The 14,226-nt window shown below is 38.7% G+C and overlaps 1 protein-coding gene across 12 annotated transcripts in view; it reads right to left on the bottom strand.

Annotated features, from left to right (window-relative positions):
- ZNF438 (zinc finger protein 438) overlaps nucleotides 1–14,226 on the bottom strand; it is a 207,508-nt gene that overhangs the window by 64,773 nt on the left and 128,509 nt on the right. For 9 of the 12 annotated variants that reach the window (XM_059892517.1, XM_059892515.1, XM_059892523.1 and 6 more), the window contains one exon: nucleotides 959–1,022. The exons of the other annotated variants lie outside the window; for them this stretch is intronic. In XM_059892517.1, the coding sequence (XP_059748500.1) occupies nucleotides 959–1,022 (64 nt within the window). The remainder of the gene's footprint in view (nucleotides 1–958; nucleotides 1,023–14,226) is intronic. 12 annotated transcript variants of the gene reach the window in all.

Below are 14,226 nucleotides of genomic sequence, written 5' to 3'. Positions count from 1 at the left end.
TATTTGCCATGAAGTAATGGGACCAGATGCCATGATCTTAGTTTTCTGAATGTTGACCTTTAAGCCAGCTTTTTCACTCTCCTCTTTCACTTTCATCAAGGTTACAAATCCAAAGATATGCTTAACTTTTGGTTCTGATTATCACATAGTCAACACTCAGTAATTCACATACAACATCCTGCTGTGTGCTGTGCTTAGTCGCTCAGTAGTGTCTGACCCTTAGCAACCCCATGGGCTGTAGCCTGCCGGGCTCCTCCGTCCATGGGGTTCTCCAGGCAAGAACGCTGGAGCGGGTTGCCATGCCCTCCTCCAGGGGATCTTCCCAACCCAGGGATCGAACCCAGGTCTCCCACATTGCAGGAGGATTCTTTTATCATCTGAGTCACCAGGGAAGCCCCCAAATAATGGAGTGGGTAGCTTATCCCTTCTCCAGGGGAACTTGCAGGCGGATTCTTTACCAGCTGAGCTACCAGGGAAGCCTGTAACATCCATGAGATGCTACTAAATCATTGCCATCTTTACTTGGGCAACAGGAAAATTCGACTCTAAAACAGATCATGAGTTTCTGTCTAAAATGCAGAGATCTTGATTTGGGGCTGAGATTTTATATTTCTAAAAAAACAGAACTCAAAGTCCAAACCTAACACCTTTCAAGTGATAAAATCTCAGAAAATAATTATTCTATGCGCTTCTCCTAGTCCTCATCTGACTTACTCTTCTTCATTTTCACCATGAACCTTTATAGCCTATGTCCTCTGCTGCTGCTGCTGCTAAGTTGCTTCAGTCATTTCTGACTCTGTGCGACCCCATAGACAGCAGCCCACCAGGCTCTGGGATTCTTCAGGCAAGAACACTGGAGTGGGTTGCCATTTCCTTCTCCAAGGCGGGAAAGTGAAAAGTGAAAGTGAAGTCACTCAGTCATGTCTGACTCTCAGCGACCTCATGGACTGCGGCCTACCAGGCTCTTCCATCCATGGGATTTTCCAGGCAAGAGTACTGGAGTGGGGTGCCATTGCCTTCTCCTGAAAGTAAAAAAAGCATTTTACTTCTTGATACTGCATCATGAGCCATTTTCAGACTTCTACATTTTGAGGTAGTGTTAATGATAGAAGGGTGTTTTCCATTCCCAATTAATGACTTAACTATATTATTTAACTGCATGTGAGAAAGTTAAGTATCATGAAGGCATTTTAGAAGGAACTGTGGCTTATGCAGTCACGGTAACCATTATGAAACACAGGAGTGATTCTTAAAATATATTTGCCATGCTGGTACATCATGCCTTCTTCCAATACTGATAACCATGTCACGGTATATCCACACAACTATGGTACACATGGATGGCAGTGATAATAATCGGGATGCAGAGAGATTTCTGAAACTGTCTTCATGACCAAAATTAAGGTGCTGGCAGGTACATTTATCCTTATACATACAGTGTGCCTGGCTAGATCTTCTTTCACATTAGTTCCTGAGGCTCCATAGTCCCACTGAGCACTCCTTGAGAAGCGAACTCTCTGCATTCAAACCATGCCTGGATGCAGAAGGCCTTCCTGAGATCCAGAGCACTGTTACCACATGTGAAAGTGGGGAAGAAGAGTCAACTGAGGCTATTTCTTCTTTGTACCCTCTTTCCTCTTGGCTTTAATGAACCAGAAGCCCCTGTTTTTTTCCTGCTGCCTTTCTGACCATTTCTTGGCCATTCGGTCTTGGAGCCCCTCAAGGTAAACATTGGGTCTCACTTCACAGTCTTTCCCTAGGAGATCTCATCTACAGCTTTACTTATCACATTTAACACACACAAGCATAAGGGCAAGGAGAGCTACTTGTATAATAAGCTTTATGAAAAGAATGAGTTGGGTAATCATAGACTGAATGAAAGAAAAAAAGAAACTAAACAGTAAATCTGCTGAAATCAAAATGAGGACCTGTCTTACATGGTAGCAGCTACTGTCTTTTATCCAATCTTGCCAGTTTTTATTAGAATCAGTTATTGTTAGGGAATAGAACTATCTTTTATTTTCTACTGTAAATATGTTTTCAGTGTACAGCTGGCAATCGACCTGGTCTAAGTACATTAAGACATAGACAAGACCAATGGAAATGACGATGAGGATACTAAAAACTTACCTGGAATTTTAATGGGTAGGTTAATTGTAACATGTCTTAAACCACTTTTAAACTGATATTTTAATGATCTCATATTTTACATGCATGTACATATGAAAACTAAATTTTGGTGGAATACCACTCAGTGATAAACAGAAACAGACTACTAGTTCACACAATATGGATGGATCTGAAGGGAATTATGCTACATGGAAAAGTCAATACTAAAGGTTATATACTCTAAGATTCCATTTATGTAGTATTATTGACATGACAAAATTATAGAAATAGAGGACAGTGCAATGGCACCCCACTCCAGTACTCTCGCCTGGAAAATCCCATGGATGGAGGAGCCTGGACGGCTGCAGTCCATGGGGTTGCTGAGGGTCGGACACGATTGAGCTACTTCACTTTCACTTCTCACTTTCCTGCATTGGAGAAGGAAATGGTAACCCACTCCAGTATTCTTGCCTGGAGAATCCCAGGGACGGGGGAGCCTGGTGGCTGCCGTCTATGGGGTCGCACAGAGTTGGAAACGACTGAAGTGACTTAGCGGTAGCAGTAGTGGTTGACAGGGGTTAGGGCTGGGAAGTGAGGGAGGTAGGTGATTGTGGTTATAATATGGCAACAAGAGAAATCCTTGTGATGGAACTATTGTGGGTCTTGACTATAGCAGACACAAGAAGCTATACATGAGATACAAAGTGCATAAAAACTAAATATATACATACACAAATGAGTCCAAGTAAAATGAGGAAAATTTGAGTGGGATCTGCATTAGTGAAAGTCGCTCAGTCAAGTCCAACCCTTTGTGACCCTATGGACTATACAGTCCATGGAATTCTCCAGGCCAGAATACTGGAGTGGGTAGCCTTTCCCTTCTCCAGGGGATCTTCCCGAACTAGGAATCGAACCAGGGTCTCCTGCACTGCAGGCAGATTCTTTACCAAATGAGCTATCAGGGAAGCCCAGGATCTGGATTGCATTGATGCTAGTATCTCGGATATTACATTTGGGAGAAACTCTTACATGTAAATTGCACATGGGGGTACATATTATTTCTTCTAACTGCTGTGAACTAACAATTATCCTCAATTTAAAATCTAATAACCAAAAAAAAAAAAGCTTTACAGTGCTGACAGCACTCTGTCAAAAAGATAGTTTAGATGATCCATCTTGACTACAGAATTCTGATTTTTTTTAAAGTAGTTTTTCTCTAGTTCATCCACATTCCACATTTTTGATGTCAGCCCATGAAGAAAGGCACATTCAGGTCGACAGAAGGAGAAATGTTTTGAGGTTGTAAAGAACACAATAAAAACGTATCAATTTTTTAAAAAGCAGATCTTGAAATGTACTTGAAAGTTAGAGATCATAATGACATAAATAAGTATTTATGACCTAAGAAAAGCTGCCTCCTTTGGAACTTTGAAGTATTAAAAAAAATCACACAGAATTAAATTACAAAGCTAACACACTTGTTTATGCAGCTGGTCTTTTTTAAAATTGAGGAACTTTAAACCTACAATTCTAATGGGCTTACTGGTGACACCTCAATCCTTTGAAAAATAAATGAAATATCATAAATCATCTGACAGTTCTTAAGCTTAGATTTTTATCATCACTCAGCCACTTTAACAATAAAAAGCAATATGAAAGGATAGGATCTTGTTTTTGTGACCTATAAAGTTTAAGATAGAAAATAAATCATACTATTAAATGTCATTTAGAACTCTAACTTCAATACTTAGGATTGAATTGGCATAATATTCTTGGTAATTCCTGTGAGAATTCACACAAGCAAAGTTGCTCTCCTTACAAAAGATTTCAGAACTCTGGCACTTCTTGTGATAAATGAAGCAATAAGGTTGTGGAATTGCAATCGGTTTATTTAAGTACTGTACATAGGCAACTGGACTGTCATCTTGCTGGGCACCTAGCATTATAAATTTATTATTTGGCATCCAAAGGAATGTCTGAATACTTATAAAAAGTTAAGGATTGGGGTAAGCCCTTTTCACTTTAAGCTAAGAATTTAGGACCATGTTAGAGCTACAGAGTTCAACATTTATTTTCTGGTGAGTTCATTTAATGAAAATTACTCACAAACTTTTGCAGGAAATGTTGATATGAAAAAATCCATAAATACCTTGAAACTGCTTAAGATTCAACAGAAGAACAAGGTCTAAGTGTGAGCCAGAGCATCTGAGAATTTTGATCACAGTTACATTTTGAGAAGATAACTTACAGGAGGCATTCTCCATGACCTGACTGTAAGGTAAACCTAACGACTGGTCAATGATCAGTTGAGGGGACATTTCAATTCTTAAAAGCATGCCTTCAGACATCCTCTGGACTAGCATTAGGAGATTGAGGTCAAAATTGTCCTATAAGACTGTAATCATTTTAGATTTCAGTTATTTTTCTAATTTATTTTAGGATACAGCTTCTGAAACCATGGGCTTCCCTGATAGCAGTGTTGGTAAAGAATCCACCTACAATGCAGGAGACCCTGGTTCAATTCTTAGGTCGGGAAGATCCCCTGGAGAAGGGATAAGCTACCTACTTCAGTATTCTTGGGCTTCCCTGGTGGCTCAGATGGTAAACAATCTGCCTGCAGTGCAGGAGACCTGGGTTTGATCCCTGGGTTGGGAAGATCCCCTGGAGAAGGGAAAGGCTACCCACTCCAGTATTCTGGCCTGGAGAATTCCACGGACTGTACAGTCCTTTGGGGTCACAAAGAGTCGGACACGACTGAGCAACTTTCACTTCCACTTTCTGAAACCTTAGCCTCCAAATAAAGGCTTAACCAATATTGTAGCCCTATCAGGCTATGTACAAACATTTGAATAAATGACTGAATTAATGATATCAGAATGACAACTTCTTAAACTGTATGTATTATATTGTTGCTAATAAAGAATGCTCAAAGATTACTTAATTTTAAAATGTACAATGGAAGACTGGGATTGACATATATACACTAATATGTATGAAATAGATTGCTGGTTAGGGTCTACTGTAGAGTACAGAAGGAAAAAAAAAGAAGGTACAGTCTGTTTGTAGGACAATACTAAGTTACCCTTAAAAATGCGTTATACATTAGATGCAGACAAATGCTACTCAATTCCATTTATATGAAGTACCTACTATAGTTAAGTTCAGAGTCAGAAAGTATACTGGTAGATGCCAGGGGCCAGGGGTGGGGAGGGGGAGGATGGGAAGTCAGTGTTTGATGGGTGCAGAGTTTCCATTTAGGAAGGTGAAAATTTGGAAAATGGATGATGGTGAGAATGGCACAATAATGTGAATGTACTCAGTGCCACTGGACTGTACACATAAATATGGTTCAAAATAAAATAAAAATCAGATTATCTTTCATGAAATTATTAAATATCAAATATACACCAAACAGCATTTTAACGTATGTGTAAGTTGTAAAGAAAAATAATAAAATGAACACCTGTCTTGCCACTACCGAGTTTAGGGAACAGAACATTGCTAATAACTCTGAAGTCGGTTTTTCGGCCTTTCCCATCCAATCCCACTCCTTCTTGCCACGCCTTCTACCCAAACATCCTGAACTTTATTCCCCTGCTTTCCTTTCTAGTGTTACCATAGGTATCCCTAATCAAATTATTGTTTGATTTTGCAAGATTTGGGATGGAATTATACTGGTTCAAATCATATCATTTTCATATGTTCATGAGGTTCGTCTGTGGTGGTATGCTACAATATGGGACAATCTATGTCTTCTCTTGCTGATGGCTATCCAACTTCTTTCTGATTTTCAAGAACACTGTCATACGAGTTTCTTTGTGTGTGTTTGCAAGAGCTTTTATGCCTTGGAGTAGAACTGCTGTGTTTGTATATGCACAAGTTGTTAATACTGACAAACTGTTTCACGGTTGATCCAACTGACACCACCAGAGGGGACAGAGGGGTCGGGGGCCCCACTGCCTTGCCACCACTTTCTCCAATCTGGTGGATATACAATAGTATCTTCTTGAAATATTTTTTTTTTGGAAATATTTTTTAAAGCTGTTTCCCCCCGCCTCTCTTTTGGAGCAAAATTTGCATATAACATGTACCAATCAGAAGTGTACCATCCCATGAGTTTTTACAAATGTATGTATTTTATAACCCAAACCATAATCACACCTCAAAGAAAGAGCCCTCATAACCATTCTAGTCATTCCCTGCTCCATTCCCTGGAGGCAACCACCCTTATTATTTTCTCTCACAAATTTTGCTTATTCTAAACCTTCATAAAATTGGAGAAAAACTGTATGTATTCTTTTGAATAAGGTTTCTTTCAGTTAGGTATGATGACATTCGTCCATGCTGTTGCTGGTATCAGCGCCTTCTTTCTCTTGGAGTAGTACTTCACTTTACGAGTACACAAGTCTGCTTATCCATTCTCCTACTGATGGACACCTGGGGGCTCTCTCTAGTTTTTGGCTACTATGAATGAAGTTACATATATTATGTACTTCTTGTGTACATCTTATTTTGTGAACTTATATTTTCCTTTTTCTTAGGTAGATAGATATCTAGGAGTAGAACTGCTGAGTCATCAGGAAAGTATGTCTAGCTTTTTAAGAAACTTCCAAATCTTTTTCCTAAGACATTGTACCATTTAACCCTCCTGCACAGTGTATAAGACTTCCAGTTGCTCTACGTCCCTGTTAAAATTTGGTGCTACCAAGCGATTTAATTTCAGCCATGCAGGTGGGCATCTCATCATTTTAACTTGCATTTCCCTGCTGAGTATAGGTTCACTGACCATCCCAATATCTTCTGTTGTGGAGTGCTGGTGTTATAAAGTGGCTTTTCAAAGCATTTGTCCCCCTACCCCACTTTTTCATTTCTGATCATCTGTGCTTCTGTTATGGAGTTGTATGAATTCTTTACCTATGCATACCCTTGACAAGTACAGGTTTTGTGAATATATTTTCCCCAATCTGTGGCTCCTCATTTTTCCTTAACAATAAGTGTCTTTTGATAAGCCTAAGATTTTTTTTTTTAATTCTGATAAAGTCTAAGTCATAAATTTTTTCTCCTATGGTTATTGCTTTCTACATTTAAATCTTTGCCTACCTGCAAAGCATGAAGAGATTCTCTGATGCTTTTTTTTCTAAAACCCTTATGGTTTGAGCTTTTACATTTTGTAATGTGATCCATCTCAAATTAGTTTTTGTGCATGGCACAAGGTAGGAATTGAGATTCCTTTCTTCCCAATGGATATTTAGTTATTCCAGCACCATTTGTTGAAAAACTTTCCTCTCCCCAATGGGTTTGGATTTTTGTTGGAAATCCAACGACCATGTAACTGTGGGTCTCTTCCAGCCTCTCTGTTCAGTTGCATCAATCTGCCCGTGGATCTTTATGGCAGCACCACACTGTCTTGGTGATTGCATCTTTATGGTCATGTTATGAAGTCAACTCCTTCAGCTATGATTCTGAAATTGTTTATGGGATATTCTCAGTCTTTTATATTTCCATGTAACTTTTAGAATCAGTTTGTTAATTTTACAACAACAACAACAAAACCTGTGGGATTATGACAGAAATTAAGTTAAATCTATAGCTCAGTTTGGGGAGAACTGTCATCTAACTGAGTCTTTCAATCCATGACCTGTCATTCTGCTTCATTTACTCAAGGCTTCTTTTTCTCAGTAATGTTTTATTATTTCCAAAGTAGAAATTTTTGCATGTCTTTGGTTAATTTTATTCCTAGATGTTGTGCTTTTATTAAAAATGGGAAATAGGTATTTTATTGATAATCTCAATTCAAAAATACTCGTATTTATTTACCTTCTATACACTAAGCAAAACAAGAACTTCTAAAAATGGGACAAGGATTCCATGACTTGGCAGTGAGATAAAGGAATGGAAAGAGTCCAAGAACACACATGATGGAAATGGAATAGAAAAATTTTGTTAATCCACTCACTGTAAGTATACTGTGATGGGGCAGGAAGGGGGTTCTATGTGACCACTCCTATCTGGAATTGTCTTGATCCTTGTGTCCTTCACAATGGACTGCTGCATGGGTGGCCTTGGTGAACTAACTTCCCTTCATCAGTGTTATTTTCTTATTCACTTAAAATGTTTCATAACTTTTTAGTTTCTGTGATTTCCTTGATTTTTTGTGTGTGTGTGTGTGCCTCATCAGTACTAGGAGAAGGCTGAGTCTGAGGCCCTTTGGGTTTTATCATCTTTTCTTCCACTTTCTGCCTCACTTGCCTCTCTTGCTCCTCTTTATTAACACCAATCACTGGTTTGTATTCTTCCTCTTCCACTTCTACCTTACTTAAGGATGGACATTTCTCACTGAAATAAGCTTTAAATTCTTCTACTTGGTCATTGCTGAGGAATAGAGTCTTAGGCTCATTAACAATTCTTTGGTCAAGTGTTTCTACACCTTCTGAAGAAACCTTATCCAAGGAGTTGCTCACAGTAAGATCAAGAAATACAGCATATTTGGGTAAACTTAACTTGTTCAAATCAATGACCCTTCATCCTTTATCAGATATACTTACGTATGAAAGAAACAAAAGATCCAACCTCTTTCTTTTCATTGTGGATCTTGGGCTAAAGATGACTCCAGTTCTTTTTTTTTTTTTTTTCTTTTCTACATGTCCATACATTTTTCTGAATTGATTTTTTATTTCCTTCATAGGCACTTTCTACTCAAGAAGTTGCTGCACAATCCTTTTTTTCTTCTGAGGGAAGCAAAATTAATAAAGCTTCATCATCTACCTGGCAGGTCTGTATGCTTTGTGAATGAGTTGGCCTCCTCTGGGTAATCAAACTGAAGAACTCAATTCATGGCCTGAATATCCAACACCCTGGCTGCAGTCTCAGTAGCAAGGAGCACTGTTTGCTCTCTTGAAGATAAACTTATTACAGACTTGCATTTTTCCTATCTCCTGCTGTCAACCACAGAAGTTGAGACTAGAAATACCAAAGTATAGGCAATAGGAAACTCAGTTTAAAGACTGAACCTCTCAACAACTGGAAAAAAAAAATATAATGCTTCTCAAAAAGAACAGAGGATACTTATTTCTTACTTTAGCTCAAAACCTTCGTAGTTTTATTTCAAAGGGACAGCAGTGTTATGTTTTACTTTCCTAACCAACTCAAACATATTCAGAGATTTCAAAATTAAGTGCTCAAGGTATAAGGTATTTGACTTGTTTAACCTAGAAAAAGGCAAAGTCAATGTATTTTAGAAAGTTGTTTTTTTTTTTTTAAATAATAGCATTCAGTGTCAGCAAAGTCCGTGCCCAAGATTTGTACTTCATCATGAACTAACCTTTAGAGAATGGTACCATAAACATTAATTACTTTATCCTTGTAATAGTTGGATATGTATGCAAACAAGTACATTTATGAGGCTGACCCTCTCAAACATCCTGTCTCAGGCCCTTTCCATCAATGATGAGACTGCTGAAAAGTCATGATTCTTTTCTAATTCTCAGAAAACCAAAGGCCTGAGAAATATATAAGTTCTCTCATAGGTAATACCATCAGGACACAAGAGTTCATCTGTCAAAGTCTGTTACAAATAATAAAAAACTTCTACTACTGGGATAAGGAAGTCTTCCCAGATGGCTCAGTAGTAAAGAATTCACCTGTCAATGCAGGAGATGCAGGTTCAATCGCTGGGTTGGGAAGATCCTCTGGAGGAGGAAATGGCAACCCACTCCATATTCCTGCCTGAAAATTCCATGAACAGAGGAGCCTAGTGGCCTATAGGCCATAGCATCACAAAAAGTCAGACACAACTGAGTGACTGAGCACGCACACTCCACTGTAGGACAAGGAAATCCAAGTCTTGCCAAATCCTGTTCTGGCATCTCTAAATACATCTTTATTCTGCAAAGTCAGGTTTTGTGTGTGTGTTTTTTTTTCTTTCTTTCATTTTTGTTTTTTAAATCTGTTCTCTATTATTGCCTCATAAAGGCCCAAAGGAATAATTTTTGAAAAAATTTTAAGTTCAAAACTATTTGCCTGTTGACTTATACTTGAAGGATTGTTTAGACAGATAACAATCTCTAAGTTACTTAATCTTTCCTTCCAAATCTTTAAAGTATATTCCATTTTCTTGCACTGATTGAAAGCTGAGGCCAATATAATTTCCCCCTTATAAAAATTTCAACATATCTGCCTGGCTCCCAAAAGGAATGGCTCTTGACCTCAAGTCCAACAATTTTGCTCGGTACTGACACACAGGATGCCCCTTGAATATGCAGGTTCTAGTTGTCTTTTATTTCAGAAGAGCTTACTCTCTAAAAATGGGATTTATTTCATTAGTTTGGGTGTCCTGTATTTACAATTAGATATATGATGGCCCTGCTCTTCCTGTCTTCAGTATCAACAGTCTACAAATTGGAACCGTATGATGACTAAGAGATATGTAGGCACAGATTGTTTAAAGGCAATCAAATTCCAGATCCTCATCTTCCTATTACTGATCCTTTCTGCAGTGTACCTGAAGCTAAGGTACCACATCAGCCTTCTTCTCTACCCCGCCTTCAGAATCACTCGTTTCCCACTTTATAAAAGGAATGAAGACCACTCACTTAATCCTGGCTAGTGCACTGCCCTGGAATGTAAAAACCCTCCAGGAAGCCAAGCCTGTAAGTGCTCCTTTAATCAAAGCACCACAATAAGGATTTGTTCTATCCCCATCATACATAAAACATACATATTTTATTAAGGGACGGAGTATGTGGGCCCATGTTAGTATATTACAAATTCAGATACATAGTAGAATGAAGCAGTAGTGAGAGTGTTTTTACTTAAGGACCTTACCTTCCAATACTTTTATTATTGTAAAAGATACACAACTCAACTCTAGGAGACTTTAGTGAGTGCAAAGCAAGAAATCTTGAAGGCAGCAGTATCACCGTATCCAGGCAACACGTGGTAAGTCTCTGTGCTTATCTATTTATCTACATTAGAATTAGAATTCAGCTGTGTGATGGTTGTCATGGAGACATACATTAACATATTTATTTGGGCTGAAAAATCAAGTTGGATTTTTACGGACAGAAGGAAGTCTGATTTGGAAGATGAGTTTAAAATTGACAACTAAGCTCTGTCAATGAGATTAAATGGCAATCATTTTCCCTAAATTGAGTGATGTATATTACAGCTTCAAGGTGCTGATGATAAAAGCACATTTCAGATACATGTTAAGACAAAAAGTTTCTCTAAAAACCAACTGCATGTTAGTAAATATATATTAAAATTCATTTTTCTAAATAACACTTTGTAAGTATATTGGGCTAAACAAGGTGCCTCTAAGTAAAAGAGTAACAAAACAGTCATTTGGTAAATCTTAGTTAAGCCTTTTTTGATAAACGTCCTCAAACTGAGAAAGTAAAAATAAATCCCCTTCAAAGTCAGATGTTGGATGCTTGGGGCTGGTGCACAGGGACGACCCAGAGGGATGGTATGGGGAGGGAGGAGGGAGGAGGGTTCAGGATGGGGAACACATGTATACCTGTGGTGGATTCATTTCGATATTTGGCAAAACCAATACAATATTGTAAAGTTTAAAAATAAAATTAAAAAAAAAAAAAAAACAAAGTCAGATGTTTCCAATTCTTTGTTTTCCAAAAATGACTGAGTAATGGAGTTGCCAGTAGACAGATCACTGAAATAATTTATTGATCACTTTTAGATTTCTGGCATGTAACTAAGGATAAAAAAAAGTTAATAGACGATGCAGTTCTGGCATATTGTAAACACTGATATTTTAAAATCACAGGTATTACATCATCTTTTCAATGTGTATTTGACTTGGCTCACTCATTTCTATGACCTCATTTTTTTTTTTCTGTATCATTTCTTTTCCTTTGCACTCCTTCCAATTTCGTTTACATTCCTTTGGTAGTTTTTTTCTTCAACTGTTTTTTTCTGAATTGTGCTTCTGATTTCATGTGTGTGCGCTTAGTTGCTCAGTCATGTCAGACTCTTTGAGACCCCATATACTGTAGCCCACCAGGCTCCTCTGTCCATGTAGATTCTTCTGGCAAGAATACTGGAGTGGGTTGCCATGCCCTCCTCCAGGGGATCTTCCCAACCCAGGGATTGAACCTAAGTCTCCCGCATTGCGGGCAGATTCTTTACTGTCTGAGCCACCAGAGAAGCCCTCTAATTTTATAATTAAACTTAACTATAACTATTCATTTGTAACTTATAATTGAACCATTTCCCATTTTGTGTGTGATATGACATAGGAATTAAATAACATACTCTTTCACATGAGCATCTCTTACCCCAACTTGATATATTGAAAAATCTATTTATCCTTTCCCCCACTGGTCTATAATACCAGTTTTGTTATAAATCTAGGCCCCATATATATAGATGGATCTGTTTCTGAATTCTCAGTTCTTTCTATTGGCCAATTTGTGTATCTTTGTACCATACACTGGCTTAATTATTATAATTTCATATTAAGTCACAATAAAAGGCAAGAAAGACACTTTGTCTTCACAATTTTTGGACCACTCCTTTACCGTTTAAGTTCAGAATTACAATGTTCAGATCATATCAGATCAGATCAGTTGCTCAGTTGTGTCCAACTCTTTGCGACCCCATGAATTGCAGCTCGCCAAGCCTCCCTGTCCATCATCAACTCCCGGAGTTCACTCAGACTCATGTCCATCAAGTCAGTGATGCCATCCAGCCATCTCATCCTCTGTCGTCCCCTTCTCCTCTTGCCCCCAGTCCCTCCCAGCATCAGAGTCTTTTCCAATGAGTCAACTCTTCGCATGAGGTGGCCAAAGTACTGGAGTTTCAGCTTTAGCATCATTCCTTCCAAAGAAATCCCAGGACTGATCTCCTTCAGAATAGACTGGTTGGATCTCCTTGCAGTCCAAGGGACTCTCAAGAGTCTTCTCCAACACCACAGTTCAAAAGCATCAATTCTTCGGTGCTCAGCCTTCTTCACAGTCCAACTCTCACATCCATACATGACCACTGGAAAAACCACAGTCTTGCTTAGACAGACCTTTGTTGGCAAAGTAACGTCTCTGCTTTTCAATATGCTGTCTAGGTTGGTCATAACTTTCCTTCCAAGGAGTAAGCGTCTTTTAATTTCATGGCTGCAGTCACCATCTGCAGTGATTTTGGAGCCCAGAAAAATAAAGTCTGCCACTGTTTCCACTGTTTCCCCATCTATTTCCCATGAAGTGATGGGACAAGATGCCATGATCTTCGTTTCCTAAATGTTGAGCTTTAAGCCAACTTTTTCACTCTCCACTTTCACTTTCATCAAGAGGCTTTTGAGTTCCTCTTCACTTTCTGCCATAAGGGTGGTGTCATCTGCATATCTGAGGTTATTGATATTTCTCCCGGCAATCTTGATTCCAGCTTGTGTTTCTTCCAGTCCAGCGTTTCTCATGATGTACCCTGCATATAAGTTAAATAAACAGGGTGACAATATACAGCCTTGACGTACTCCTTTTCCTGTTTGGAACCAGTCTGTTGTTCCATGTCCAGTTCTAACTGTTGCTTCCTGACCTGCATACAGATTTCTCAAGAGGCAGGTCAGGGGTCTGGTATTCCCATCTCTTTCAGAATTTTCCACAGTTTATTATGATCCACACAGTCAAAGGCTTTGGCATAGTCAATAAAGCAGAAATAGATGTTTTTCTGGAACTCTCTTGCTTTTTCCATGATCCAGCAGATGTTGGCAATTTGGTCTCTGGTTCCTCTGCCTTTTCTAAAACCAGCTTGAACATGTGGAAGTTCACGGTTCACATATTGCTGAAGCCTGGCTTGGAGAATTTTGAGCATTACTTTACTAGCGTGTGAGATGAGTGCAATTGTGTGGTAGCTTGAGCATTCTTTGGCATTGCCTTTCTTTGGGATTGGAATGACAATTGACCTTTTCCAGTCCTGTGGCCACTGCTGAGTTTTCCACATTTTCTGGCATATTGAGTGTAGCACTTCCACAGCATCATCTTTCAGGATTTGGAATAGCTCAACTGGAATTCTATCACCTTCACTAGCTTTGTTCGTAGTGCTGCTTTCTAAGGCCATCATTACAATGTTATGTATCACCAAAATAACAATAAAGATGAACACTAATTG

This window comes from Bos taurus, chromosome 13, assembly GCF_002263795.3.
Source record: "Bos taurus isolate L1 Dominette 01449 registration number 42190680 breed Hereford chromosome 13, ARS-UCD2.0, whole genome shotgun sequence".
NCBI lineage: Eukaryota > Metazoa > Chordata > Mammalia > Artiodactyla > Bovidae > Bos > Bos taurus.
The sequence above is the reverse complement of the archived record's forward strand: the minus strand, read 5'-3'. Positions and strand labels throughout refer to the sequence as shown.